This window comes from Callithrix jacchus, chromosome 5, assembly GCF_049354715.1.
Source record: "Callithrix jacchus isolate 240 chromosome 5, calJac240_pri, whole genome shotgun sequence".
NCBI classification, from domain to species: Eukaryota; Metazoa; Chordata; class Mammalia; order Primates; family Cebidae; genus Callithrix; species Callithrix jacchus.
Genome location: NC_133506.1, coordinates 88,801,248 through 88,828,678, shown reverse-complemented (window position 1 = coordinate 88,828,678; position 27,431 = coordinate 88,801,248). Strand labels below are relative to the sequence as shown.

The 27,431-nt window shown below is 53.9% G+C and overlaps 1 protein-coding gene and 1 long non-coding RNA gene across 5 annotated transcripts; one reads left to right on the top strand and one right to left on the bottom strand.

Annotated features, from left to right (window-relative positions):
- Positions 1-97: 97 nt before the first annotated feature.
- On the top strand, positions 98-12,361 carry LOC103793129 (uncharacterized). 2 transcript variants are annotated; one of them, XR_013535656.1, is made up of 3 exons: positions 98-551; positions 3,912-4,024; positions 12,227-12,361. It is a non-coding gene; the product is annotated as an uncharacterized LOC103793129 (long non-coding RNA). The 2 variants fall into 2 exon arrangements; XR_004743282.3 differs by having other exon boundaries at positions 470-651.
- KCNH6 (potassium voltage-gated channel subfamily H member 6) lies at positions 3,494-27,431 on the bottom strand. 3 transcript variants are annotated; one of them, XM_035300409.3, is made up of 14 exons: positions 27,269-27,431; positions 26,395-26,625; positions 20,535-20,696; positions 20,255-20,460; positions 16,272-16,697; positions 14,519-14,918; positions 12,643-12,842; positions 12,252-12,504; positions 8,690-8,883; positions 7,116-7,223; positions 6,674-6,779; positions 6,383-6,545; positions 5,546-5,732; positions 3,891-5,209 (listed from the first exon to the last, which is right to left on the bottom strand). In XM_035300409.3, the coding sequence occupies exons 1-14, from the start codon at positions 27,342-27,344 to the stop codon at positions 4,916-4,918; spliced, it is 3,006 nt and encodes a 1,001-aa protein (XP_035156300.1). In that variant the 5' UTR covers positions 27,345-27,431; the 3' UTR covers positions 3,891-4,915. The 3 variants fall into 3 exon arrangements, with proteins under 3 accessions (XP_035156299.1, XP_035156300.1, XP_054111980.1); XM_035300408.3 differs by lacking the exon at positions 6,674-6,779 and having other exon boundaries at positions 3,494-5,209; positions 7,139-7,223; XM_054256005.2 differs by lacking the exon at positions 6,674-6,779 and having other exon boundaries at positions 7,139-7,223; positions 12,252-12,842.

Sequence of the window (27,431 nt, the reverse complement as noted above, 5' to 3'; positions counted from 1 at the left end):
GTCTAAAAGCTCTTCGCTATTGGGTTAAATGTTTGTCATTGCACCTACTCGCCCCGCCTAACTCTTGGAGGCAGGGGCTTTGGCAGCCCCAAAGGTCATTGGCTGGCCAGGCTGTCAGTCAGGCAGATAACGGCGCAGGGTCTGCGGTGGGGAGTGGGTGACCTGAAGCGAGCGTGCGCGGGGGCGGCGGGCCTCCAAGTTCTAGGCCAAGTCTCCGAGAGTGAAGCCATCTGTGACCTGAGCCGACTTCCCCTCTGCTGCCGCTGTTCTAAGCGGCCTCTCCACGCTGTCGAGTAAAAGTACAGTTCTGCCTTAGTACAGTTCTTCTGAATGTTGCGGGACCTAGCCCCGCGGCCTGGCAGTCTGGTCAGTGCCCAGCGGGAACCACCTTCCCGCTCCCTCTGGTCCCGCGGCCCCTTTAACCCGAAAGCTGCTCTCTTCGTGCCCCAGGGACAGGCTTCGGGCGTGCAGATGCGCCAAGGGTCAGGCCAGCTTGAGTCAGGCGCTCCGGCGCTTTCCTGTAGGATCTAGGAATGTCCCCGAATTCTAGGGTAGGCATCAACGAGACCAGCTTGGTTATGTTTTTGTTGGTTCCTATCCTGTTACCTCCCCGCCGTGGATCCCAACGCAAATGCTAATCCAGCCCCAAAGGTATCTGTGCTTATGTGTTTGAGAGGGAGAAGGGCCTGAGACCAAGTAACCTTTATAAATGGTTTCCAATTCTTAGCTTTCATCAAAATTGAAGGAGGTTTGTATCGAATTGTGGGACATTAAATATATATATATATATTTTAAAGACAGGGTCTCGCCCTGTCACCCAGGCTGGAGTGCACTGGTGGGATAAGGGCTGTATCCTTCACAGCCTAGGCTCAAACGATTCCGACTTTAGCCTCTAGAGTAGCTAGAACCACAGACGTTCGCCCCCACAACTAGCTATTTTTAAATTACTATTTGTAGAGATGAGATCTCTCCATGTTGCCCAGGCTGGTCTCGAACTCCTGGGCTCAAGCGGTCCTCCCACATCAGCATCTCAAAGTGCTGGGATTACAGGATTGAGCCACCATTCTGGCCACTAAATATAATTTTTAATGATAACTGATTTTAACAGACAATTCAAAGACTTGAGGGACAATGCTATATAAGATAACCCCTGTTAGTCCTATCTTCTTATGTGAACAAATTTTGTAGCCACTTTAAAAAGGAAAGAAATGCTTTTTGTTTTGTTTTTCCTGAGATGGAAGGAAACTTTTTTTTTTTTTTTTTTTTTTTGAGATGGAGTCTTACTCTGTTGGGCAGGCTGGAGTGCAGTGGCCTGATCTCCGTTCACCTCAACCTCCACCTCCTAGGTTCGAGCTATTTTCCTGCCTCACCCTCCTGAATAGCTGGGATTCTAGGGGTATACCACTCCCAGCTAATTTTTAGTAGAAATGGGGTTTCACCATGTTGGCCATGCTGGTGTCAAACTCCTGACCTAAAATGATGCTGGCCTCAGCCTCCCAAAGTGTTGGGATTACAGGTGTGAGCCACCACACTCGGCCAAGAAATCCCCTTTATTTATTTATTTATTTTATTTTTTGAGATGGAGTCTCACTCTGTCACCCAGGCTGGAGTGCAGTGGCATGATCTCGGCCCACTGCAACCTCCGCCTTTGGGGTTCAAGTGATTCTCCGGCCTCAGCCTCCCGAATAGCTAGGATTACAGGTGCCCACCACAACGCCCAGCTAAAGGAAATCCCCTTTTAAAGAGGAAAGTTTATTTTTTTTGAGACAGAGTTTGCTCTTGTTGCCCAGGCTGAACTGCAGTGGCGCAATCTCAGCTCACTGCAACCTCCGCCTCCTGGGTTCAAGTGATTCTCCTGCCTCAGCCTCCCAAGTAGCTGGGATTACAAGTATGTGCCACCATGTCCAGCTAATTTTGTATTTTTAGTAGAGATGGTATTTCTCCATGTTGGTCAGGCTGGTCAAGAACTCCTGACTTCAGGTGTGATCCGCCTGCCTTGGCCTCACAAAGTGCTGGGATTACAGGCGTGAGCCACTGCATCCGGCTGAAAGTTTAATTTTTAAAAAGGAAAGAAAAGTACAAAACTTAACAGTACCTTGTCTTATTCTAATAAAAAATAATGATATTCATCCACAGATATAGGAACTAATAGGGAAGGAAATTTTCTCTTTTATGAGATACAGTTCCAAAAAATTTGAGTTTTTATTAGAAAATTGAATATATATGTTGTTTTGAACAACTGTACTACTAATATATGTAACCCTTAAAGCCTTATCAAGGTTACAAAAAGTGAATTTGTACACATTTGTTTTGAGGCAGGGTCTTGCTTTGTTGCCCAGGTGGTAGTGCAGTGGCGCGAGCACTGCTTATTGCAGCCTCGACCTCCTGGGCTCAAGCGATCCTCCTGCCTCCTTTCATTTTTTGTAGAGACAAGGTTTCACCATGTTGGCCAGGCTGGGGTCAACTGGTCCTTCCACTTTGGCCTCCCACAGTGCTGGGATTATAGGCATGAGCCACCCTGTGCCTGACCTACTTTTTTTTTTTTTTTTTTTTTAGACAGAGTCTCGCAATGTTGCCTGGGCTGGAATGCAGTGGCACCATCTCAGCTCATTACAACCCCAGTCTCCCAGGTTCAAGTGATTCTCCTCCCTCAGCCTCCCAAGCAGATGGGATTACAAGCACCCGCGATTACAAGCACCCGCCACCATGCCTGGCTCATTATTTTATATTTTTAGTAGAGACAGGGTTTCACTGTGTTGGCCAGGCTGGTCTCCAACTGCTGACCTCGTGATCTGCCTGCCTCGCCTCCCAAAGTGCTGGGATTATAGGCATGAGTTGCCTGGCCTTTTTTTTGTTTTTGTTTTTTGTTTTAAGACACTGAGTCTTGCTCTGTCACCCAGACTGGAGTACAGTTGCATGAACCTGGCTTACTGCAGCCTTGACCTCCGAGGTTCAAGGGACCCTCCCACCCACCTACCCAAGCCTCCCACCCACCTACCCAAGCCTCCCACCAAGCCCTGTAGTACCTGGGACTACAGGGGTACATCACAATGCCTGGTTAATTACAAAAAAAAAAAAAAAAAAAATTTTTTTTTTTTTGTAGAAACCCCGTTGCACTATGCTGCCCAGGCTGGTCTTGAATTCCTGGCCTTAAGCAATCCTCCAGCCTCAGCCTCCCAAAGTGTAGGGATCACAGGCATGAGTGAGCCACTGCACCCGGCTTGTATACATATTTGTGTGGCAAACATATGATAGGCTGATCAATAGTAGGCTTTGAGGCATACCAATAAATTACATGTAGGATAAAACTATGGGAGGAATAAGGGAGTTAGGAGGAGAGAAAAAAGAATGATGTTAAAGAAAAGCCTCTTGTGTTTTTAAAATGGATGGTGGTGGCTCTCAAATCACTGCTAGTTGGATAGAAATGGGTCAATACAAATGAAGGATGGAATCGTTTTATAAAGTCAGTATTTACAAGACAGTTGACATTACATCCTTTGCATCTATTTAAATTTATTAGTGAAGTGTTTTATAATATTTCAGATGGCAACTTAAAAAGGTGTGTGGGAGATATACATTTTTGAAATTATTTTCCAGCATATGGGAGCGAAGGACTGAAAACCAATAACCAAGTAGTTTTTGGACAACAGCCCTTTTCAGCAGTGGTTAATTGTACATGCTCACAAAGCCTCCTTTCCTGTTGTGTTGGGTATGGGCATGACTTTAAAAAATTTTTATTTTGAGACAGCATCTTAATCGGTTGCCCAGGCTGTGAGAGCAGTGATGCAATCACGGCTTACTGTAATCTTGAACTCCTGGCTTCAAGCGGTTCTCCTGCATCAGCCTCCTCCCAAAGCCCTGGGATTATAGCATAAGCCACTACGTCTGACTTTTTTTTTTTTTTAATTTAGGTATAATTTACATAGAAGCACACTCTTTCACAACCTGAACACACTCCTGTAACCAGCACCTAGATCAGGAAACAGAACGGTACCTGCACCTCAGAATACCCCCTCATGCTTGGGTAAGTGTCTTAGTCTCTCTGCTACTGATCCCACATCTCTAAAATGGAGATAATAATGCCAACCATAATGCCAACCCCTTGGGGTTGTTTTGAGGATTAGATGAACAAGTATCTGCAGTGCTGTCAGCATAGTGCCTGGTCCAGGACGAGTGCTACTGAAGTACTGGCTATTGTCATGATCCATTAGGGCCACTGAGCCAGTGTCTCTGGAGCTTCTGGGCCCAGTAGAGCCACCTTCAGGTCCCCAACATACTGGATATGGTGGAAGGTAGATCTCCAGCTCCTTGCAAGAAGGGTTTGGAGAAAGCCACCGCACTGCCAAAGACCTGAGGGCCTTCAGATAAGTTACACACCCGTCCCAACATGAAATGTGCATTTTATTAGCTGTCTGACACTCCACTGCCCTCAAGAGACCCAACGTCACAGAACCATCAGGAGCAGAGGGCTGGAGGTCTGTCCTAACATGTCTACCATAGAATACACCTCCATCTCCAGCCAGGTGGGAGGATCCATGGTAAGAGTTCTGACCAACCCCAGGCCTTGGTGCTGGGCCATGAGGTGGTGGAGGGTTCTGAGCTGGGAGGTGATCACATGCAGCCCAGAGTGAGGTACATAGATCAGAAACCTCTTTCTTCACTGGCCCCTCCATCCTGTAAGCTGCCTCTACACCTGAGACTCTCCCACCTTCAACCAGGCTTGCTGCCTAAATGGAACCCCAGAGTAGGCTGGGAAAAGTCCTGAGCCTCTTCACCCATGCCATTCTAGGTCACCTGGATCAGCAGTTGTAGCTACTCTAGGAGAAGCCCATCTGGGAGGCTGTCTGCCTCCCCAAGATCCTTAACTCTCACCTTGTCCACCTTCAATACTCTCATGGTGTCTTTATTTTGGAGTTCAGTGGCCCCAACTCCCTGCAAATCCAGGATCTGAACCATGTCTCTGGAACTCCAGCTGCTTGGGAACAGAGCCAAGCTGTTCAGGAAGGGAGGAGAAGCGGGGACCACAGATGAGTCCCTGTACTTCCAGGGGATGCAGAGGTGAGGCCAGCGGTGGCCAGAGCCCCTCAGGCTGTTCCTGTTCAGAGGATGGTGCCAGACTTTTGTCTGTTGCCACAGCCAGGTGAGGCATCCCGGGGAAGGAGTTCCCGTGCTTTGGACTACAGTTGTCCAAGTTTCCACAGCTCAGGGTCTGGGAGGAGCAAGAAAGAGGGATGCACCCCAGGCCAGGCTGCAGGTTAATCCACCCTGACTTCAGGGATGGGATCAGGCAAGAATTGCACCTGCTCTTCCCACACCTCAGGGTCCTGCTGCCCTGGCCCCAGCTGCAGGCTCTGTAGTCACATTCTGGGCTTTGCTACCACCTTGCCCTGGCTACCCTATCATGATGCTGATCATAAAGGAGGTAAGCAGAAGCCCTGGTTGCCCTGGGGCCACCAAAGCTCTGGGACTGATGACACACTGTGACTAAGTCAGGGAAGGCACGAAGCTGGCTCCAGGTAAGCCTCAGAATCCCCTTACCTCTTACCTGTGCAGAAGGCAGAAAGTCCTGGGGCAGCCTGTGCCCCGGACTCTGAGTCTCCGAGGCAATAGGAAACAAGGCCAGGTCATTGGAGGCAGGGGCTTCCAGAATGTAGCTGAAATGGCCCTGGGGCATGGGCTGCTGGAGGAGCTGTAAGATTCGGCTGAGGTCTGAGGACATGCGGGACTCCAGCCTGCCAGAGAGAATCCCACAGTCAGGGTTGGGGCTGGCAAGAGCAGTTCCGGTCCTGAGGGCAGCTGTCAATCTTGTAGCCTGTGTGCTGTTCCTGCTATATGGAATGGCGGCCTGGGGCTGACCTGAAGCTATTATCCTGTTGGGATCCACAGCCCCTGCCCAGATTCCCCCTGAGTCTAACACCAGTGACCAGGCACCAAGCATACAGCATTCAGTCCCCAAGATGCTTTGATGTGGATGTTTGAATTCTCCCAATTTCACCAAAGGGCAAACTAGGTTCAGAGCTGTTCAATAACTTGCCCACACTTTTGCTGGTAGGGCACAGAGCCAGAATTTGAACCTAGACAGTTCTGCTTCTAAGCCCTCACTCTCCCACCACAGCCCTGCCATCCACTGGACACACGCCCTTTCCCAGGACTTACGGAATTTGTTGTGCATAGTTGTGCCCCTCCCCCGAGAAGCTTCCTTGGCACGTTCCAGAGTTTGCTAGGGGACGTCATCCGGGGAATAGTGCTTAGTGACAGGTATGGGGAGACTTGCAGCTAATGGCTTGCCATTCTAAAACCCACCTGGCACCCCATGATGCCTCTGAGCCACCAGGAGGGGGCACCAATGCCCAGCCCCCAGACACCCCCACAGCACACTCACCTGTTCATCTGGGCCTGGAGCTGCTCTAGCCTGGAGCCTAGCTTCCGAGGCCAGCACTCTGGGTCTCCCTTAGGGCCTGGGGCGCTATGCCTTGGGGGCATTTGCTGCAAAAGCTCAGGCCAGAAGGCAGATGCATCTGAGATGCTCAGGGGAGGGGCTGCATCTGCAAGAGGGAAAGGGAAGTCTCAGCTGGGCCTAGCTGGTTCCACAGGCCTGACCCTTCTCGGTAGAGCCCATCTCCCACCCCCTACATGCCCTGGGGACAAGGGTGTGGGGAGTGACTCTCCTTACCTGGGTGCCCTGGAGCACAAGGTCCTGCCCCCAGGGAGTTCTGGCTCCCAGGACCCAGGAGGCTGTAGCCCTGGGAGGGGAGCTGGGGCCTCAGCTCATGGGGAAACTGGCAGGGTGAGGACTTTTAGCGCTGCTCTCACTGCCCAGAGAACTGCAGCCCAGTGGCCCCCCTGATGCCTTGGTGTGGAACTTCAGGGGCTGGCTAGTCTCTGTACACCCCTGGGAGCTGCATTTGAACCATGGAGCCCTCACTCTGCCCCTGAGGACATAGGCCATCAGGGCTGGGAGACTGGGGAGGAAGCAGGGCTGAGCCTCTGGCTCTGGGTCTAGAGAGGGAACCCCCCTCTACCCATGGCAGGGTGGCACTGTGGAGGCAGGATGGAGTGGACATGGGAGGGGCAGGAGGCTGGGCAGGGGCTGCGGCCTGGGGCTGGGCAGACACTGGCGGGGGCTGGCTTTGCTCACCTGACTGGTTGTCTTTGAGGAAGAAACCTTGGTGGTCTTGGCTGCCTGGAGCCTGTTGGGGGGATGAATGGAGACCCCCGGCTGCCTTGTGGGAAAAAAGAGGATGAAGTAACAGGAACCAAAGCTGGGATGAGGCCTCTGTTCTTCCCTGCCCTCAACCCACGGCGCTGTCACAACTAGGTGAAAGAGTAACAGGCAGCTGGGCACAGCAGCAATGCCCTGGGTGGCTTCCTGCAGATGGCCCAGGCTGCAGAGACCACACTCCTCCTGCCCTGGTGCCCAGCTACTGTGCATTCTGGTCACCTTCTGGCTGGGCCCCCAAAGCAGGGTCCTTACCAGATGTCTCCTATGCAGATGGTGGCGGGGAGAAACTGGGGAAGGGGAGAGCAGCAGAGGGGATGGTGTAGGGAGGGCTGTCCACAGCAAGAAAGCCCACCCAGGCCGGGTGCAGTGGCTCACACCTGGAATCCAAGCACTTTGGGAGGCTGAGGTGGGCAGATCATGAGGTCAAGAGATCGAGACTATCCTGGCCAACATGGTGAAACCCCCATCTCTACTAAAAATACAAAAATTAGCTGGGCATGGTATGCCTGTAGTCCCGGCTACTTGGGAGGCTGAGGCAGGAGAATCACTTGAACCTGGGAGGTGGAGGTTGCAGTGAGGTGACATTGTACCACTGCACTCCCGCTTGGCGACAGAGTGAGAATCCGTCTAAAAAAAAAGAAAGCCCACCCAGCTCCATGCTCAGGAAGCTGGGCACAGGGCCCAGGCCAGCAGAGCCCTCCCCTGAAGCAGATGGGTAGGGGCAACGGGAGAAACAGCCCAGACTCTGTGTTTCATGGCCAGGTGCACCTTCCCTTCTTCCCTTCTTCTGGTTCCAGATCCCTCCTCCCTGATACCCCACTCTGGGCATTCCCAGGGTCGGTCCTGGTTGTCACACTCCTTGGCAAGCTTGATCTCCACATGCTTCTCCTTTATACCCTTGAGACTTTGGCTATTTTGCTTTGTGGCTTTTTATTTTTTTTGAGTTGTCAAAATCTCCTCTACTGAGGGATGAGTGTGAGAAGAGAGACAGTTTTGTCACTTCTTGGCAGTACCTGTACTGAGCCATCTGGACAGCAGGCACCATCCTTTTCAGCTTGGTATAATTGGGTGGGAATACCTGAGCTTTGGAGTCAGCCAAATTAAATTCACATTTTGGCTCTGCCATTTACTAGCTGAATGGCTTTAGCCAGTTTATTTACTATCTCTGATCCTCAGTTTCCTCATCTGGAAAATGGGGATAATAACACCAATTGCAAGGAGATCATGTAAAAGAAGCCCCACCCTTAGCATAGTCGGTGCTTAATAAATATTAGCTATCCTCATACTTAGCATTATGTCAGCCATGGTAGGCACAGAAGAAATTCTGGCAAAAGTTGCAGAATGGGGTTGGTCAGATGGGTGCCCTCAGGCCAGGCAGGCCAAGCCCTCAGCAGGCTGCCTGGGCATTTCCTGTTACCAGCCGGCCGAAAGTCACCACCCACCCTGGCCCACCTGGCCCTGACTCACTTCCCGAAGGTTGAAGGTGACCTCCAGCTTACTCCAGAAGCTGTCCGCAAAGGCCGGGTACATGTCCAGCACTTCCAGCAGGTCTGCCCGCTGGATCTTGTGCAGGTCGCAGTAGGTCAGAGCCCGCACGTCTGCACTGGACTTGCCCGGCTGGGCATGGAGGCTGACAGGCTCCCCAAAGATGTCATTCTTCCCTGCCAGCCAGAGGGGTGGGAGTCTCTTCAGGGTCTGGCTCCATGCTCCCTTATGAGGGTCTTTGACCGTGACCTCCCCCAACCTTGGACATCCTTCTAGGCTGGGGCCTGCTGCCCAGAAGCGAGCTCTGGGGACAGGGCTGGATGTGGGTTGACCGGGGTGGGGTGAGGGGTTCTCTTCCCATGTCTAAGATCTCTGAGCTGCACAGAGATCCATTGAGAGCCACTCTCACCCCCAGCGCGTGGCTCCTCTCACTGTCTCCAGGCTTTTCAGAACCACCCTCCATCAGAATCTGCCTCCTGTAGCCCATACTCTTTGGCACAGTGGGCAGGAAGAGGCCCTAAAGGCTCAATATCTGTCTCTACATCTTCCTGTTGCTTGGCCTGAAGTGCTGTGGAGCAGGGTGCAGGAAACCCAGGGCCAGAGCACCTAACTCCCCAGGGCAGGGCCAGAGGCTTCTCTTTGTCTTCCCACTCCTGATTATGGGGCCAGGTAACCGGCATGGCCTTGGTAGAGGAAGCCTGGAGAAGTTACTCCTATGTGGATCCCAGAGTCTTAGTCTCTAACATGGGTAAAACCTGATCTGCCTTGCCAGCCCCACTGGACTGTTCAGGGAAGCAGATGAGGTGATGCTTGAGAAAGTGACTCAAAAAGCAAGAGGCAGCTGGGCACAGTGGCTCATGCCTGTAACCCCAGAACTTTGTGGGATGGAGGCGGGCGGATTATTTGAGGTCAGGAGTTTGAGACCAGCCTGGCCAACTGGTAAAACCCTATCTCCACTAAAAAAACCCAATGAAAACAAAAGTTAGCCAGGTATGGTGGCCTGTAATCCCAGCTACTCAGAAGGCTGAGGCAGGAGAATCACTTGAGCCCAGAAGGCAGAGATTGCAGGGAGCTGAGATCATGCCACTGCTCTCCAGCCTGGGCGACAGAGTGAGATTCCATTAAAAACAACAACAACAACAACAACAAAAACAAAAAACAAGAGGCAACTGACTAGATCCATGCAAGGCAAGGGGGAAGGATGTCCCAGGGTAGACATGGGTGATATTCAGGTATGCGGCAAGGGTATTGGGCCCTCCTGGTGCCGGGTGCTGTGCTGGCCAAGTAATATAAATATAAGTATAAATATAAGATGTTATGCCACCCACAAAGAGCTCCTCAAATCCCTGCAAGACAGGTACATAAGCAGCCAACAAGTTTACAGCATGATCTTTGGAGCCCTAGAAACAGGAAGAATCAAAAGCTATGGGGCCATGGAGGAGAGAGGGGCTCTTCCTGCTAGGGATGGCTGGGGCAGAAAGGAGGGGCCTTGCAGAGGAAGTGAAATGGGGGCTGTATTGAGAGAAACAAAGACGGTCCCCACGAGAAAGGCAATCAGGGCAGAAGAAACAGCATGTGGTCAGCACTGCATGACTTGGGGGTGGAGAGCCCAGGGCTGGGGTGCCACAGAGCATGGCTGCTTTGATTCCCATTCCCCCAGGAAAGTGCAGTGTCCTTAGCCTGGTGACACTGTGCAAGCAGCACTAACAGTTCAGCGTAGACAGAGGGATGGGTGGAGGCCTGGCCATGTCCCCGCAAGAGAACAGGATCAAAGAGCATTCACAGAGGAGGGGGCTGATGCCTGGAGAGGGAAGGGGCTCGCCAGGGTCACACATGAAACCCTTAAGCTTGAAATCTGGGCAACATTATAACTTGATGGTTTTCCAGTAGATGAAGGATTCTGATCTAATGTCTATTTCCACTGAGGACAAAATGAGAGGTTTCATGTCTCTAACTGAAACTTAAATTGGATTAACTTCTTAATTATTTATAATAATTATCATCCCTCCCACATGGACAGCACTTCTAAGGTAGGCTGGGAGTGAGAGAAGGTCTCAGGCAGAAACCTATGCCTGAGCCCAGCCTTGGAGGACAACTGGGATCTGCCAGACTGGCACAGGGTAGGGTGCTCCAGGCAGAGTGGCAGCATGTGCAAGGACACAGATTTAGAGAACACTAAGTAGTTTGGCTGGAGCATGAAGTAGCAGGGGGAGGGTGGCAGGACAGGGTGGTGGGATTGGGAGAACTGAGCGTGCATGCATAGACTATGGGGAACCGTGGAGGGATCTTGAGCAGAGGAGGCAAATGGACAGATGTCTATTTTAGGTCACTGGCAGAAGGTGGAAGATGAGCATGGGAGTAGACCAGATGCAGGGCCGTGGGAAAGGAGTTCCCAACACCTCTCCAGGAAGGACACAAGGAAGGCTGGATCCAGGCAGGGACAGGGAGACAGGTGTGAGATGGAGAGGTATGGACGAGTCTGGCTGGTGGGCAGTGGGCAGCAACAAAGTAGGATGACCCCTTGGCTGACTGTGGCACAAGAAATGGGCAGATGGTTCACAGGGATGGGGAAGTTGAAGGAGCTGGTTGTGAGGAAAGGTGATGATTTCAGGTTGGGATATATTGAGTTTGATCTGCTTATAGAATACTAGAGTGGCCATGCCTAGAGAAGTGGAATGTTGTGGTCTAAGGAGAGAGGGGCCGGGACAGAGCTCTGGGGATCCTTGTGGCAAAACGAAGACTGAGGCCATGTGTGCAAGGAGCAGGCCCATGGGAGGGTGTCAGGTAGGAGCAGAGAGGAGAGCAGAGCACCAGCAGGCCAGAGGAAGAGGAGGGGCAGGGGAGCCCGAGGGGAGTCTGTCCAGAGGGGCTGGAGGATAGCCAGGTCATGGGGACCTAAGGAGGGCAAGGCTGAAGTTGGGGTGGAGATGAAGTCATGGGGCAGGTAAGGAAGACGAGAATCAAGGAGAGGACCCTGTGATGCCCTCAGAGAGGTTAAGTGACTTGCCTAAGGTCACACAGCAGGCACATGGCAGAGGCTGCTTGTGACCTGTCTGTCCCCCTGCCCAGTGCTCATATCCTTCCTCCAAAGTGTCTGGCTATCCCTGTGTCTGCACTGAATGAGACTGGGGTCTCTAAAGTGTCTGGCATCCAAAGGACTGGGGTCCCCAGCCATGGCATCCCCCTCCACCCAGAGAGACCCTTGGCCTTTCTCCCTGAACTCAACAAGAGTGGAAGAAGGTAGGAAGGCCTGCCTGGGCTTCTGAGTCACACTGTCAGCCCTGGAATCCCTGCTTGGCCAAAGACTAGCATGATCTCCCTCAGCCTCAATTTCCCTCTCAGGAAAATGGGACCTCTGGCAGAGGGTTGTTTTAAGGATTCAGGGAGCTAGGTATAAAGCTCTCCCAGGCACGAGCTCTGCATGTGGCTGGCCAGTAAAAGTAAAATTCTCATCAGGAAGAGGGTGGCCCAGGCAGGGCATCTCCCATTCTGCCCCCTTCCATCCAATCCCCAACACAGGCCTGGTTCACTCCGCCTGACCTACCTAGGATGGCCACGACCACGTCGTCGCGCAGGATCTCGATGGAGCCTCGGGAGATGAAGTAGAGCGTGGAGAGCACGTCGCCGAGGTGCACCAGCGTGTCCCCAGGTGGCGCGTGCGTGGTCTTGAACTTGACGGCTAGGGCGCGCAGGCAGCCCTTGCTGGCGCCGCTGAACGCCGGGCAGTGCTGCAGAAGCGCGCGGTGCAAGTGCAGGCAGATGTCGGCCTGCAGGCACTCAGGAAAGCCCTTCAGCACCTGGAAGGCGAGTGGCCCAGTCCAGGGGGGCATGGCCTGGTTAGGGCTTGAGGAGAGGGTGGAGAGGGCTCTGGGGATGCCCCGCCCCCGCGGGACCTTGGCTCCCCCTAGGGCGTTAGCCGGAGCGGTGGGGCTCACCGCGTTCATGTCAATGCCGTTGGTGTAGGACCAGGCGTGCTGGAAGTACTCCTCCAGGCGCTGGCGCAGCGGGTTGGGGATCTGGTGGAAGCGGATGAACTCCTTGACCCGCAGCATCTGCGTGTGATAGCGCGCGGTGCCCGAATACAGGCGCTGGATGATCGCGGACACATTCCCGAAGATGCTGGCGTACATCAGGGCTGAGGGCGGGGAGAGAAGTGAGCTCCGCAGCCCCGCAGGGCCACGCCACCTAGGGCCTACTCCAGGCCTTCCTTTTTCCAGCAGCCCCCGATGACGGACCCCTCTGTCTAAGGAGAAGTCAGGAGTGACCAGGACAGCGCCAGGGCACATAGAAGACAAAGGCCCCTGGGCTTCCTGCCCTCCTCCCTCTGCCCTGTGCCTCTTGGCATCTTACTGGGCCCAGCGGTCAAACTCCCAAGAAAGAAGGCAGGCAATGGATTTTCAAAGTTCAGATCTACCTTCTCCTTCAAGTTGTAGAAATACAATAAAGAGAAAACTCTCCACAAGGTGTGGTGGCTCAGGCCTCAATCAGCACTTTGGGAGGCCGACGTGGGTGGATCACCTGAGGTCAGGAGTTCAAGATCAACCTGGACAACACGGTGAAATCCCATCCCTACCAAAAAAATATAAAAATTAGCCAGTCATGGTTGTGCCTGCCTGTAATTCTAGCTGCTTGGGAGGCTGAGGCATGAGAATCACTTGAACCCAGAAGGTGGAGGTTGCAGTGAGCCAGTACCGTGCCACTGTGTTCCAGCCTGGGTGACAGAACAAGACTGTCTCAAAAAAAAAAAAAAAAAACAAAAAAAAGAGCAAACTCTCAATTTTTTGTTTTCACCCGTTTTCTTCCCTTGTTTTTGTTTTTCTGAGCTTTCACATCTCTAAATCCTCTGAACATGACAACTCAATCTAGGTGTAAAATTCCACGCTGCCTTTTATGTTCCTAACCCAGGTGTCTTGGGAGGCAGGCAGCTGGGAGCAGGAACTGAGAGCAGCACAGCCTTGGAGCTGAACACCTGGGCTGGGATCAGGTCACTGACATTTCCTAGCTATGTGCCCTCTGGCAAGTTAGCACCATGTGGTTTCTTGCTTTGTACACAGGGCTCAGAAGGGAATGAGATTTGGGCTTTTGTAAAGTGTTTAAAAGAGTGCCTGGCAGGGCTGGCTTCATGTATGCAACCTGTGTGGACACACGAGGCTGCATGCTAAGAGCCCTGTGTTTGGTTTAATACTCAGCTGTCACTGTCAAAAAAAATCTTAATAATTTTTTTTTGAGATGGAGTCTCTGTTGCCCAAACTAGAGTGCAGTGGAACCATCTTGGCTAACTGCAATCTCCGCCTCCCAGGTTCAAGCGATTCTCCTGCCTCAGCCACCTGAGTAGCTGGGATTACAGGCATGTACCACCACACCCAGCTAATTTTTGTATTTTTTGTAGAGACAGTGTTTCACCATGTTGGTCAGGCTGTTCTCAAACTCCTGACCTCAAGTGTCCACCTGCCTTGGCCTCCCAGAGTGCAGGGATTACAGGCTTGAGTCACTGCACCTGATTCTTAATTTTTCAACAAGGGTCCCTATGCTTTTATTTTGCTCTGGGCTCTGCAAATTATGTAAATTTGCTCTGGGCCCTGCAAATTATTTCCTGGTGACTGGCAGATAGTACAGGCTGTGTGAGTGTTAAATTTTGTGTACAATTGGTGCACACACCAGCAAAAATTCGTTGTGCTGCACACTTAGGATCAGTGTACTGCATGAATTATTGCTGTGTATTATATTCTATCTCAGTACAAAACTAACAAATAAAATTTCATAGGTAAGGCCAGGATATGAGGTTAGGCCATGGCATGAGGTCTCACTCACAGCCGATGAGCATGACGCAGATGGAGAAGACCTTCTCGGAGTTGGTGTTGGGCGAGACGTTGCCAAAGCCCACGCTGGTGAGGCTGCTGAAGGTGAAGTAGAGGGCTGTGACATACTTGTCCTGTACCGAGGGGCCTGAGGCTGGGTCGCTGCCGTTGTAGCGCTTGCCAAGCTGCACACCCAGGCTGTCCAGCCAGCCGATCTTGTGTTCCAGGTAGGGCCGCTCCACGTTGCCAATGGCATACCAGATGCAGGCCAGCCAGTGCGCGATGAGCGCGAAGGTACACATGAGCAAGAAGAGCACAGCTGCCCCATACTCAGAGTAGCGGTCTAGCTTCCGTGCCACGCGCACCAGCCGCAGCAGCCGTGCTGTCTTCAGTAGCCCAATCAGGGTTGTGGTCTGGAGGGGCAGGGAAATGGTCACAGGGCTGGGGTGTCAGCCCTTGGAAGGGTGTACTCAGGCCTGCTTTTGTTCTCTCATGCATACAACCACATAGTCATTCAACAAACATTTATGGAGAACCTGCTCCAGGCCATGCACTTGGCAGTGCATGGTATGGGACCTTAAGGATCTCAGCCTAAAGCTCAAAACAGTGTTCTGGTTGCTAGGACAGAAGTCCAGTAGAGCACAGTGGAAGGGGAGGTCAAGTCTGCCGGGGTAGGTCGGGAGGCTTCACGGAGGAGGCGACGCATGAGCCGAACCTTGAGAGAGGAGGCTAGGGCTCCAGGCAGACAGGAGGGAGAGGGAAAGGGCACTCCTGGCTCAGGGAGCAGCACAAGCAGCAGCACTGAGGTGTGAAGTGTTTGGCCCACAAGGGAAACCAAGTGTGGCACTGCAGCCTGGTGCACATGTGGGAAATGGAGGAGCAGTGAGAACCATGCCTGGGAAGGGCAGGGTGGGCAAGGGCTGCTCCCTGTGGGCCTCAGAGTCTATCACAAGCTTGGCTTTTATTCTGCACACCTTGGGGAGCCACTGAAAATTCTGAGGACCCTGTACATCCCAGAGGATGGAACACAGGGTCAGGTAAGTGATCTGAAAGTTGCTGAGGCAGCTGTGTGGAGGGGCGGGAGGCTGGCAAGTTTTGTGCTGGGACACAAGTGAGTACAAATGCCACTCAGTGTCCAGGTGGGGACAGTGGGGGCAGATTTGCTGAGGGGTGGCATTAGGGGTGCTTGGAGCAGAGGATCCCTGCTAGACGCCCCCTGCTGGACAAGTTGGCATAATGAGGGGGCACTGGAACACATAAGGCAGAGCGGATTTCAGTGAAAAGCTGATCCTGAGGAGTGGGGCAGGAGGAGACTGTGGGACTAGAAGCTATGAGAAAGGCATGAAAATGCCTTCACATCACCTATGGGTAGCCTGATGGGCATAGTGGAGGGCTAGAGGGTAAGGCAGGAGCAAGGCTGCACTGGAGGAGTGGCCTGGGGATCCCTTTCTTCCTCCAGGGTGAGTGCAGTTTGGAAGTCGGCATGAGTGGTCAAGACCACATAAGTGCCCGTCCTGGAAGGGGTAGCCTGCTTCTCTCACCAGGGCCTGCTCAGAGAGGGGGCAGAGGGGCAGAGGCCTGGGGGGTGCAGTCTCGGCTAGTCCTTCTCCAGGGCTGAGAGGTGACAGATGCTTAGGGCCTCCTCTCCACCAGCAAAGGTGCCCAGGCCCAGGTACTCTCCACACTCAGTGCTGTGCAACAGGGAGGGCTTGAGGCCAGCATGCAGAGGACAGCCATGGCTGCTGGCCTGGAGGGGGTCTGCTCACCTCATCAGAGCCGGTGCGGAAGATAAGGAGGTCGAAAGGGATGGCGGCCACCATGTCGATAAGGAACCAGCCCTTGAAGTAGTGGACGACGATGCGGCGGGGGTGGCTGACCACCTCATCGTTGTTGTTGACGTAGGTGGTGCGGAAGTTGATGATAATGTCCACGACAAACATGATGTCCACGATGAGATCCACCACGGTGAGGGGACTGCAGGTATAGCTGCAGGCCCCACGCCGTGACTCATCCTGGTCACTGAGCAGGAAGGCGGCTGAGTAGGGCGTGAAGACGGCTGTGTAGATGACTAGCAGTAGGATGAGCCAGTCCCACACAGCCTTGAAGGGGCTGTAGTGCAGGATGGTCCAGCGGTGGATGCGTGGCACCTGCAGCTTGTACTCGGGTAGCACATCGGCACCCAAGGACAGGACCTGGGGGTGGGGGCCAAGGGTGGTCAGGTTGGGGGTGGCCACTGCTGGTGAGACCATCATGGAAGGTTGAGGCCTGGGGAGGGTATAGTGGGAAAGAGTGGGTGACCAGCACTCTGCCAGGCAGAGGGCATGAGGGAGAGATGGGGTGGTGGATGACTGAGAAGGCAAGTTCTTAAGGGGACAGATGCCTGGGGAGGAAGTGCAGAAAAAGGAGGTGGGATGCAAGAGGAGGGGTGTGGCTCTGCCCCATAGTGACCCCAGGTTTGATGCTCACAAGCTCCCTTGGAAACATCCTGAAGTGGGTGGAGCCAGGACAGGAGAGGGCCAGGCCCATGTCATCTGTGGGTCCATTCCACACAAGAGCCCACTGAAGGGGTAGCTGGTGGGCTGATCCTCTCTGGTGGGCTTGGGAGGCCCCCTATGGTCAGTGCTCCTGATAGGAACAGGTCACTCCTAGAAGAGTGTCTTCCTTTCTGAGGGCCCTCCGGAGCCTGGACCAGTGAGCATCCTCTCTGGGGCCAACTCAGAACCTCCCATGGAAAGAGTCCATGGAGTAGGGGTGTGGCCAACCTGGACCCTCAACAGGTTCTGGGCATCAAGGAAAACTGACTCCTCCTCACATGTCCAAGGGTTTGGAATCATCACCTTCAGCAGAGCCTTCTCCCTTCTCCCCTCCTCCCCTGCCGCCAAGACTGTGACCAACCCTGGATCCCTAGGCCCCAGCACAACATGCCCCAGCTCTGCCCAGCTGCCCAACACAAGAGATGGCCAGGGCATGGGTGCTGAATCTAGGCCTCCCCTGTTGAATTCCAGATCTGACATGTGCTACAGGTGAGCCTTGGGCAAGTTTTATAACCTCTGTGAGCCTCAGTTCCCTCATCTGCAACATGGAATCACAAAGGACAACAAACGCCACAACAAAAGTAGTGAGGAACATCTATTCTACATCTATTCTCATGTAGATGGTGAGATTCACCTGTTCTCATGCAGATGGTGAGATTCATCTGTTCTCATGCAGATGGTGAGATGCATTTATTATCATGTAGATGGTGAGATGCACCTGTTCTCACATAGATGGTGAGATGCACTTGTTCTCATGTAGATGCTGAGAAGCACCTGTTCCCATGTAGATGGTGAGATTCATCTGTTCTCATGTAGTTGGTGAGATGTACCTATTCTCATGTAGATGGTGAGATTCATCTATTCTCACAGAGATGCACACACTCCTCTACATGCTAATTCCCCATCCACTATCCTCCTCCCTCATCCTCATCAGACACTGCTACAAACAAGGATGGAGCCAGAGGAGTGTCCCATGGACCCCCCCACCTCCCACCAGATGAGATCTGATGGATGGTTCTCATTTAGGAAAATTTGCAATGTAAGGTTTGACCACGCAAACAAAGTCAATTAGCAGATGGGATCACAATAAGGAAGATCCACTTGGTTTCAACCAGCAGGTCCCTATCTGACATCCAAACCCTTGAGTGGGGCATCTGTGTCTCCACCCTGCAGTGACCTGCTCAGCCTTGAGGCCTTGCTGTGCACTTCCCCAGGAAGCCCCTCTGACTCCACATGAACTTGGGTTCTTTTTAAATTTTCTGCCTGCCCTGTATCCACCCAGCTGCATGGTGATTCTCTACTGAGCTATAGGATTGCTGAGTTTGGCTCCCTCACTGACCCTCTTCTCCCTGTGTGCCTAGCTCTTGGTCCACATGGGCTCTCAACTACAGACCCCTGAATGAGCATGGGAAACTGGGGCTCTGATCGCACCCTGGGCATCAGAGCCATTCCCCCTCCTCCCGGGGGCCACCAGGACCCTGCTAGGGTGAAACAAGGCCCTTCCCTAGGCCTGCCTGGGTGGGGAGTGGGAGGGAGACAGAAGGAATGGTGGTGTTTAAAGTAGGCTGAGAAGAGAGTTCCTCAATTCCTCAGGGTCCCCAGACAGGGGGACCCCCAAAATCTCCCACTGCCTCCAAAGCGAGGTCAAAGGCCCTTCATGGCAAAGCCCACCCTGCCCAGTGTCCCCCAGAGCTGCAAAGCCCTCAGGATACTCGGGCTCTAGTGTAAGGCCATAGCCATTGAGGCTCTTTAAGTTCTGGTTGAGGCCGATGTGACTTCCCTGATCTGGGTCCTCGCCTGCCGCTTCCCCTGAGATCTGTCAGACACCTCCCTGGGCCTAGGACCCACATGGAGCAGGGGAGTGATGACAAGAAGGGCCAAGCTGAGGAACAAACAGGGGCAGGCAGGTTGGGCAGGCGCTGGGACTATGGGCCCCAGTCAGCCCTGGCCATCTTCACCGACCACTCTCCAGTCTAACAGCCCCCACCATGGTAGCCACCAATAGTGGCATCAACCTAAGATGCACTGGGCTAAGCAGCTGGGGGGTTTCCCAGGGTCAGGCTTTTGGGACACTCTGTCTGACCTCAGAGGGCACAGTCCTGTAGCTTGGGGTCCCATCCTTCTCAGGATCCTTGAGCTCAGTGAGGTGCTGAGTGGTCTTCCCCACACCTGGTTCCAGCATCAATTGTGTTTCAGGTGAAAAGAGGTAGGGGGGAAAAGAGCTGTCCCCAGCCCCAACACAAAGACAGCCCCAGGGAAGCTGGGAGCAGGCCCTGCCATGCTCTGCATTGCTCAACCTTGGTCTGGGCCCCTGGCTATGACTTACAGCTTGTCTGCCTCCTGGGACCAGCACTACTCAATGTCAAATGGGTCCCCAGAGACCATTTAGTCCTTATCTGGGACAATTTAGTCCTTACCTCTCCTGCAGATGAAAGCCCTGAGGCCTAGAAAGGGGGCTGGAAGTTCCCTGGCCAAGGTCACATAGAAAGTCAGTGCCAGGACTCTGGCCATGGGAGCCTCGGGGGGCTCCTTGCATTTCCCTCTGGAATTGTCAGGCATTCGAGCCTCATGAGAAGGGACAGCAGGGTGAGCTGGAGCAGAGGACCCAGGGAAGTCTGCCTTGAGCTGGCCAAGGAGGAGGCTGCAGGGGTCCTTCAGGGCCTGGCCCCCAGGAAGCTGATCAAAGATAACTGGAGGTGCCAGCCCTGCCCTGCCCTGCCTGGCATGCAAGAGGATCCTGTGTTCATGTTAGAAGGAAGTAGGGAGGGTGGCTTTTGTCTCAAAGGCAAGGGGCTGACACAGGGCTGGGACCTCCCCACGGCTCTCCTCCCATTTTGGCCCTGGCATGTGTCCTCTCTGCCTCTCCTTCCTTGGAACTGGCTGAGCTCTGGGGAGGCTCCCATGGTGGCCTGCATGTCCACCACATGCCCTGGCTTCTCCAGGCCTAGGAAGCAGCATCACTCATAGGCCCTGCTGACCCCAGCCTCCTCTGGCTCCAGGAGCTGGGCACCAGGGCTGTGACCTCAGGGCAGGCCTTTAGGTCTTTAGAACTCAAACAGGACAAGAGGCCTGCCTGGGGCTCAAACCAGATATTAGAGGCTGGATGGGAAGAATTTCTTTGCCAGCTAAGGCCCCAGAGGGCCTGGGCCCAGAGCCTGGAAGGGGACCCTGGAGACCTGGCACAGCCCCGCACATCGTGCCCTGCAGGCCCGTACCTGGGTAACCTTCTCAGTGACATTCTGTGTCCGCTCTACCACCTTGTGGGGCGCGATGATCTCAATCTCTGTGGTGGAGCTGGAGCGGTGCTTCTCCAGGTTGAACTCCACGAAGTTGAGCGTGAACTGTGGGATCTGGCTGATGGTCCTGTACTTGCCCCTGCCTGTGCCTAGTCCTGGTCCACCCGGCCTGCTGTGAGAGCCCTCTGAAACCGGGGATGGAAGTCAGAGCAGCCACAGCCAGGGAGTCCTTCCCACCACCACCCACACCCCATCTCACCGGAGCCCAGGAAGCTCTGGGACAACAGGCGCTGGGACAAGCTGCGGCTGCTGCGCTTGGCCAGGAGCTCGGCCAGGTCCTCGAAGTTGAGGATAAACATGATGACAGCCCCATCCTCGTTCTTCACAGGCACCACATCCACCAGGCAGCGGAAGCTGGAGGCTGCAAATGTCATTGGGAGTATGGAGGGTGGGTGGGCCCTGAAGGGGTCCCCTCCTGCAGTGACCTGGCTAGAGAAGGGGCTGAGTGAAGGTCAAGTGAAGGTCAGCCACTGGGGTTAAGAGGCCTGGACAGTAACCAGAGCTACTGGGCAGAGGGTGGGTGAGGTTGCGCAGCTGGTGCTCCTCCCACAGGGCAGAGGCAGGGAGAGCAGCTAAGCTGCTCATTAGGAGATAAGGTAGCATCAGATCAGGCCCAAGTCCATGCTCAGCCATCAGCTCAGAGCTTAACCTCGGGGTCTGCTTCTGCTGTAATTAAAGCTGAGCAGATGGGGGTGGATTAAGTAGGGAGGTGAGGCTGGGCATTCTACCCCATGGAGCTGGGTTGGCTATGGCCTCTCTTCCCATATTCCCATCCCACAAAGATGCCCTTCTCCTGCCATGTGGGGAGGAACTTGTTGAAAGCATACTAAGTGCTGAGCACAGGGCCAGTTGAAACGTTAGGCCTCAGGAGGTCCTTGGGGGGCAGGCATGGACCCCCATTCTGCAGAAGAGAGGCTGGGACTCTCAGAAACTGACTTGCAAGGGTTGGGAGGGGGCATGGAGAGAGGAATTTTGGGTTTGCAGGACAGGATAGCTTGGAAAAGGGAAGGGACTTGTCTGGGAGGAAGGTGCTGGGGCCAGAACCAGGCTGCTGCTCTGGGCCTAGGAGGAATGTGGGATCCCAAGGCAGGGCGGGGCCCAAGGAGCAGGCAGGGCAGTGGCCTGGGTGCCAGAGAGGGAGGGGGATGGCCATGTGGGGGCAGGACAGGCCCCTCCCACCACCCTCCCCACCATCCTGGGCAATCCATACCCAGCTGCTGGCTGCCCTGTGCCTCTCAGACCACAGTCTCTGTCCCTCTCTCTGCTCCAGGGTCTCACACAGCCCCCATTGGTGGGTGGAACAATACCAGCTAAAATGCTGCCCCATATCTGGCCTGGCACAGTGGCTCACGCCTGTAATCCTAGCACTTTGGGAGACTGAGGCAGGTGGATCAATTGAGGCCAGGAATTCAAGACCAGCCTGGCCAACATGGTAAAACCCCATCTCTACTAAAAACACAAAAATTAGCCAGGCATAGTGGTGTGCACCTATAGTCCCAGCTACTTGGGAGGCTGAGGCAGGAGAATCACTTCAACCCAGGAGGCTGAGGTTGCAGTGAGCCAAGATCATGCCACTGCACTCCAGCCTGGGTAACAGGGCAGTCATCTGTCTCAAAAAAATAAGAAGAAATGAACAAAATACCCCATACCCAAGAGCCCCAGGCCAGGCACCCCATGAGCACCCTCTCTGTGGGAGTCCTATGACCCTGAAAGTGCTGGCAGGTGTCAGGCCCAAAGGGTCAGGGGCCTCAGGTGGCCATGCAAATGAGAAGGTGGAGCTGCACTCCCTGAGGGCAGGTTAGGCTCTGTTTCACTTGTCCCAGGTGTTGTTTGTTGACTGAGTGAATGGAAGCCTGTGTGTGTGAGTATGGGGGATGCAGGCTGGCCACGGTGGGAGTATCACTGCTATGGCGCTCACTGGATCGACTCTCCACCAGACTCCTTGTTTTTTTTTGTCCTCAGTTCCTCCTCACAGCCATCAGAGCTGGGCTACAGATGAGCCACCCTTATCCTCCCTCTCGCTTTCCTCTCCGGGGAGTAGGAATCTCCCATATCAGATTCCTGGACTCCCAGGCACCAGGCAGCCATCTGTCATCTACTGCCTGGGCCCAGGGGAGACATCCACACTGGGGAGAGGTGCCTGTCTGCTTCACCCAATCCTGGGCACACAGGGCTATAGGCCCAGACTCCCAGACCCAAGCCCATCACTCTAGTCAGCCTGGGGCATGGCAATGCTTGGACGCTGGGACCTAGACAGGGCGCCTCCTTGTCCAGTGGCCTGGGACACTGCTCCTAAGGCCAGATTATATTGTCAATCTCTCTGGCACTGCAGAGATCTGGCCTGGTAGGGGGCTGGGAGAGGGCAGAGCTGGGCAGAGAGGCAGGGGGCCTCTAGGCTCTCTAAGCTGCTGGGGGCTGCCAACACACAGTCTTGGAGTGGCTGCATCCAGCAATTGATGTTATTGGAAAATTGATGCAGTTGGAAAACTGCAGCTGGGAATGGACCAAAGACCAGCCCATTATAGCAGTGAGAGCTGGGGCTGGGGTGGGGGGGGTGTCAGTGTGTGGTACCCCATGCCCCACCCCCATGCCTTCGGCCTGTGGAGTAGGTAGACAGGAGGCTAGGAGGATTTAGAAGAGTCCAGAGCATTCTCTCTCCCCCTCTCAGCCCCAGGCTGTCCTTGCTTACCCGTGGCTTGAGCCCCCACACAACAAAAGCCCACATCTAGGTGACCAAAAGTGGGTGAGTGTACCATCTCAGGTTGTGCCCAGGAGTGCCAGGCAGTGTTCCCGTGCCCTCACCGGGGCCCTCTTCATCCTTTCAGGAGCTCCTCCCAGCATGCACCTCTCCAACCAAGGGCAACAGTTTTGTCTGTCCTCTGGAAATTCCCATTCCTTCTTATCTGCTAGGTTCTTACTTTTCTTAGCAAAAGCACCCTACTTCTCTCCCCTGGGATACCCCACTTCTCTTTGCTCTTCTCTTCCTCTCAAATGTGCTCCTTCCTTCAGTTTCTCAGCACTCACAGCCTCCTTGTTGTCTTCACCCCATCTCCTGATGCATACTCTATCCAGCACTGTGGTGAGCCCCCAGGGAGGGAATGCTGCTACAAAAAGCTACGGCTGAGAGGGTGGCCACTGCATGCCGCCTCCTGACTTGGTCCTCCTGTCATTCATGGCTGCCCATATGGAAAACATAGCGGGAGGATGAGGGCAGACAGCAGCCCCTGTCCTGTCCTCCTCATCCAGAGCTGAGGACTGGAGAAGTCCCAGGCCTCCTGTGATCTGGCTTGGGGAGTAGGGGACTCCCTGGTTCAGGATCCTCAGAGAAGAGGACCCCGGAAAGGCAGGCTGGGGTGGGCTCTCGGGCAGGTGCCAGTGCGGGGCAGGTGTGGGTGACAGTGGGCGGATCTGAGTGCTCTCCTTTCTTCCCTCCGAACTCTCGACGGTTCTAGTCCTGCCACATGGCCGTTTCTTCTTATCTGTTAGGTTCTCACCACTTCTAGCAAAGGCAAATAGAGGAAGAGCCAGTTTCCGAGGGGTCTCTGAACTGTCTCCTGGGGTATTTTTGCCGAGTGCACTGGCCTCTTTGAGCCCAAATGTCTGTAGCTGCACAATGTGGAGCTATGTGAACCCAAACCCTCCACGTTGACTTCGAGAATTTTCAGTGGATTACCCCTTTAGAGGAAAAGAGGATTATACAAAAATCAGCTAGAGATTTGCTCAGGACCCCTTCCCACCACCCCTGAAGTTGGGAGTTTGGGGGAAGGGAGGTATTGACCAGAGGAGGAAATTAATCACCATTAGGATGCCCCTCAGCAGGACTGTAAGATGTTGGTGAATATGATCAAAAAAGGATCATGTGCCAGCCTGGGCAACATAGTAAGACCCTATCCCTACAAAAAATTAAAAAATTAGCCAGTTGTGATGGTGCACACCTGTAGTCTCAGCTACTCAGGAGGCTGAGATGGGAGGCTACAGTGAGCCTTGTTCTTGCTAGCCTGGTTGACAGAGTGAGACCCTGTCTCAAAAAAAAAAAAAAAAAAAAGGATTATATGTGGTCAGAGTGAACTTTAAGGTGAATATCAGTTATCTTAGCACAACATCCTTCCCTTAGCGTAATGCAGGCCAGGAAGCTACCTTTTCTGGGTTTCAAAACAATTTCAGGAAGGTCCAGGTAGTCGAAGTCTTGGGCAATAAGATAGGGAAGGGCTGAGGGTGGGATGGGAGGAGATTGGGACTTATAGGGTACCAGGTATGTGGGTAATTTCCCATTTTTACCCAAAGTCAGCCCCCAAGATGAGGTTTCTAGGTTCCCTTCTGAGAGCTGAGGACACCTGCAGGATTCTGATTTGAGTCCTGATCTCAGGGGGTCAAGGCCAGGCTTTGACTTCCGCCCTCTGCCCAGATACCTGCAGGGTGCTGAGGGGACCCCAAGAGCCATAACCTGACCCCAAGAGCCATCCCTAGGAGTCTGGGATCAGGTATAGTTTTAGTGACAAGGAGAGGGAAAGAAAGGACCTACTGTACCCACCCCCCATTTCCTGCTGTCCCATCCTGTTCCCCCAGGACCCTTCTCACTCCCCTGACTCTCACCTCCTCTCTGCAATGATGTGAGGAGGTGAGGTCACAGTTTTAAATATTCTGACTTCATTAACCTTGTGAGTACTGCCACACTAAGCCAGATTCTTCCCAGTCACTTCCTGGCTGCCCCTGCCTGCTGCACTTCCCACTGCCACTCATTCGGGTGGAACAACTCACTCAGCAGGAACAACCAGGACCTACCCAAGAAGCTCTCTGAGAAGCCTGCAAACACATACACACACACACACTTGCAAGCACAAACACACACACACAGGCACACACATGTTCATGTTCCACACACTCCAGGCCCCTGAAACTCAGGTTCTCGGCACCCCTCAGTCCCAATCCAGAGGTGTCCTTTCTTTATTTGCACTCAGGTGGCCTCATGTCTGCCTTCCCTGGGGACTGCTCCCTCCTGAGCACCTCATTCCCCAAAAATCCTGCCTTCAAACAGAAAGACAGCTGGGGTCCTTTCTCTCCTCTTGGGATTACTCAAAACAGAAATCTCCAAAGGAGGAATCCAGAGACTTGTATTCCAGTCCTAGGTTGAACTCTAGCAGTGGGATCTTGGGCAAATCCCTTCCACACCTATGAAATGAAGGGATTTATCAAAGCCAGTGGCTCCTAAACTAGGCAGGACATCAGAATGACCAGGAAGATATTTCCAAATACACCTGCTTGACCTCATCTCACACCTTCTGAGTCAGCCTCTCTCTAGAGAAAGTATGTTTGGAAAACATGCCCTGGGTAATTCTGATGCAGAACCAGGTTGGGGCCATTGATTCAAGAGATTTCCAAGGACATTCAGACTCTTTTCCTCATTCCCACCCATCCTGGCAGGTCCAGTGAGGACCCTGTGGTCCTAGTTTGAGGAGGATTTCCAAAGGCTGCTGAGCTCTGTCTTCAGCCCCTGACCTATGCTTCTCTTCTGCTCACAGTACGCTCCAGCTGGCAGTAACAACCCAAACTCCATCTCAATAAGCTTCCTGGTCATGGAAAACTCCAGACCCTGTCTCCCCAAAGAGCTAAGACTGGATGACGCAGGCCCACCCCTCTTTCCTAGCCAAAAGCCCCCACCCTTGTCTGGCCACAGAGGCCTTAAGGAGGTGCTCCTCCTCTAATCCCTGGAGCAGACAGAGATGAGGGAAGGTTAATTTCCATCTGTCACTGTCAGGCAGCTGGGACTGACTGTGACAGAATGGAGAGCCAGGAGACCAGGGACGGGGGGATGGATGACAGAGCAGGAAGCCCTGCCCCAGGCCAGGACCAGTGGGTGGCCCAGCCTGATCCCTGGCTCCTGCAAAGGACTTCAGAAGGCATCATATCCAATGCCTATGGAAGAACCACGACCCCTAGAGGAAACAGGGTTTGTTCAGGCCCTTTGGTCCCTGGGTCAGTGCCGTCCCAAGGCCACCCTGGCTGGACAAGACAGAGAGCCAAGCCTGCCCTGCAGAGGCTCTGGCCTTCATGTGCCTCACCATCCTTGCGGTAGTAGAGGATGTCCACCTTGCACTCCTCAGCCCCCAGCAGGGCCTCCGCCAGGCGGGACACAGCGCTGCTCGGTGTGTTGGGACCTGTGAGGAAGTCGCAGGTGCAGGGTTGCTGCATCACCTCCACTCGGGAGTAGCCGAAGAGTTCGCAGAAGCCGTCATTACAGTAAATGATAGCGCAGTTCTCCATCTGAGCATTGGCGATCAGGAACTTACGACCTAGGGTGGGAGGTGGGAGGTGGGAGGCCAAAAGTCCATGGGAGCCAGGATCCAGAGGCAGGGAAAGAAAGATTGTAAGGACTCTTGGTGGCAGTGAGGGGAATTTAGGCAGAAGAGCAGGGCAGTGACCGGAATGAGGGAGGGAGTCAGGCCTGGAGATTGGGAGAAGACTAGGGCAGTGAGGGTCATGAGGTGGAAGGAAGGCTCAAGGCCTCCTGGAAACAGGAAGGGTGTCTGGAAGGGAGGCAGGAATGTGACCAAATGGGGGTCCGGGCTGGGATAGCTCCTGGGAACACCAGAGCCAGGATATGAAAAGTAAGGACTCAAGGAATCCTCTGGAGGACGCGGGTGGGGGCGGGCAGTGGCTGCAATGGGAGGTTCAGGCTTGGGGCACTGAGGAAACAGCTGGGGGTGGGAGGGAAGGGCTGCACGCTGCTCCTTGTGTTCCAGAAAAGAGGATGGCATTTGAGGGGAGCGGGTCCCGCTGGAGGAGAAGGTGTTGGGGACATCAAAGGAAGGATTTTGCATTCAGCACCCCGCACTCACCACCTTGCCCGGTTAGAAGTTAGTGAAGGGGTCCGGTCCCGCTTTCACGGAACCAGGACTCCAGATCGTCCCCCCGCCCCAACATACACACACTCACTCTGGCCCTCGAACTTGCGGATGATGGTGTCCAGATAAGTGTTTTGGGGAGCTACGTGGCCCCTGCGGACTGGCATCTTTCGGCCGCGGCCCCTGCCCGGAGCCACAGGCGCCCCGGCTCCCGGCGTCTCCGCCTGTCCTCGGGCTCAGCAGCGTCCGGCTCT

What these genes read in the sequence shown, in the direction of transcription:
- KCNH6 (XM_054256005.2), bottom strand. Translation starts at nt 27,344, where the DNA reads ATGCCAGTCCGCAGGGGCCACGTAGCTCCCCAAAACACTTATCTGGAC. An exon ending in CCGCAAGTTCGAGGGCCAGA is followed by an intron (nt 26,626 to 27,268) that starts GTGAGTGTGTGT and finishes CTCCCACCCTAG; the next exon opens with GTCGTAAGTTCCTGATCGCC. An exon ending in CGTGGTCGTGGCCATCCTAG is followed by an intron (nt 8,884 to 12,251) that starts GTAGGTCAGGCG and finishes TCTGGCTGGCAG; the next exon opens with GGAAGAATGACATCTTTGGG.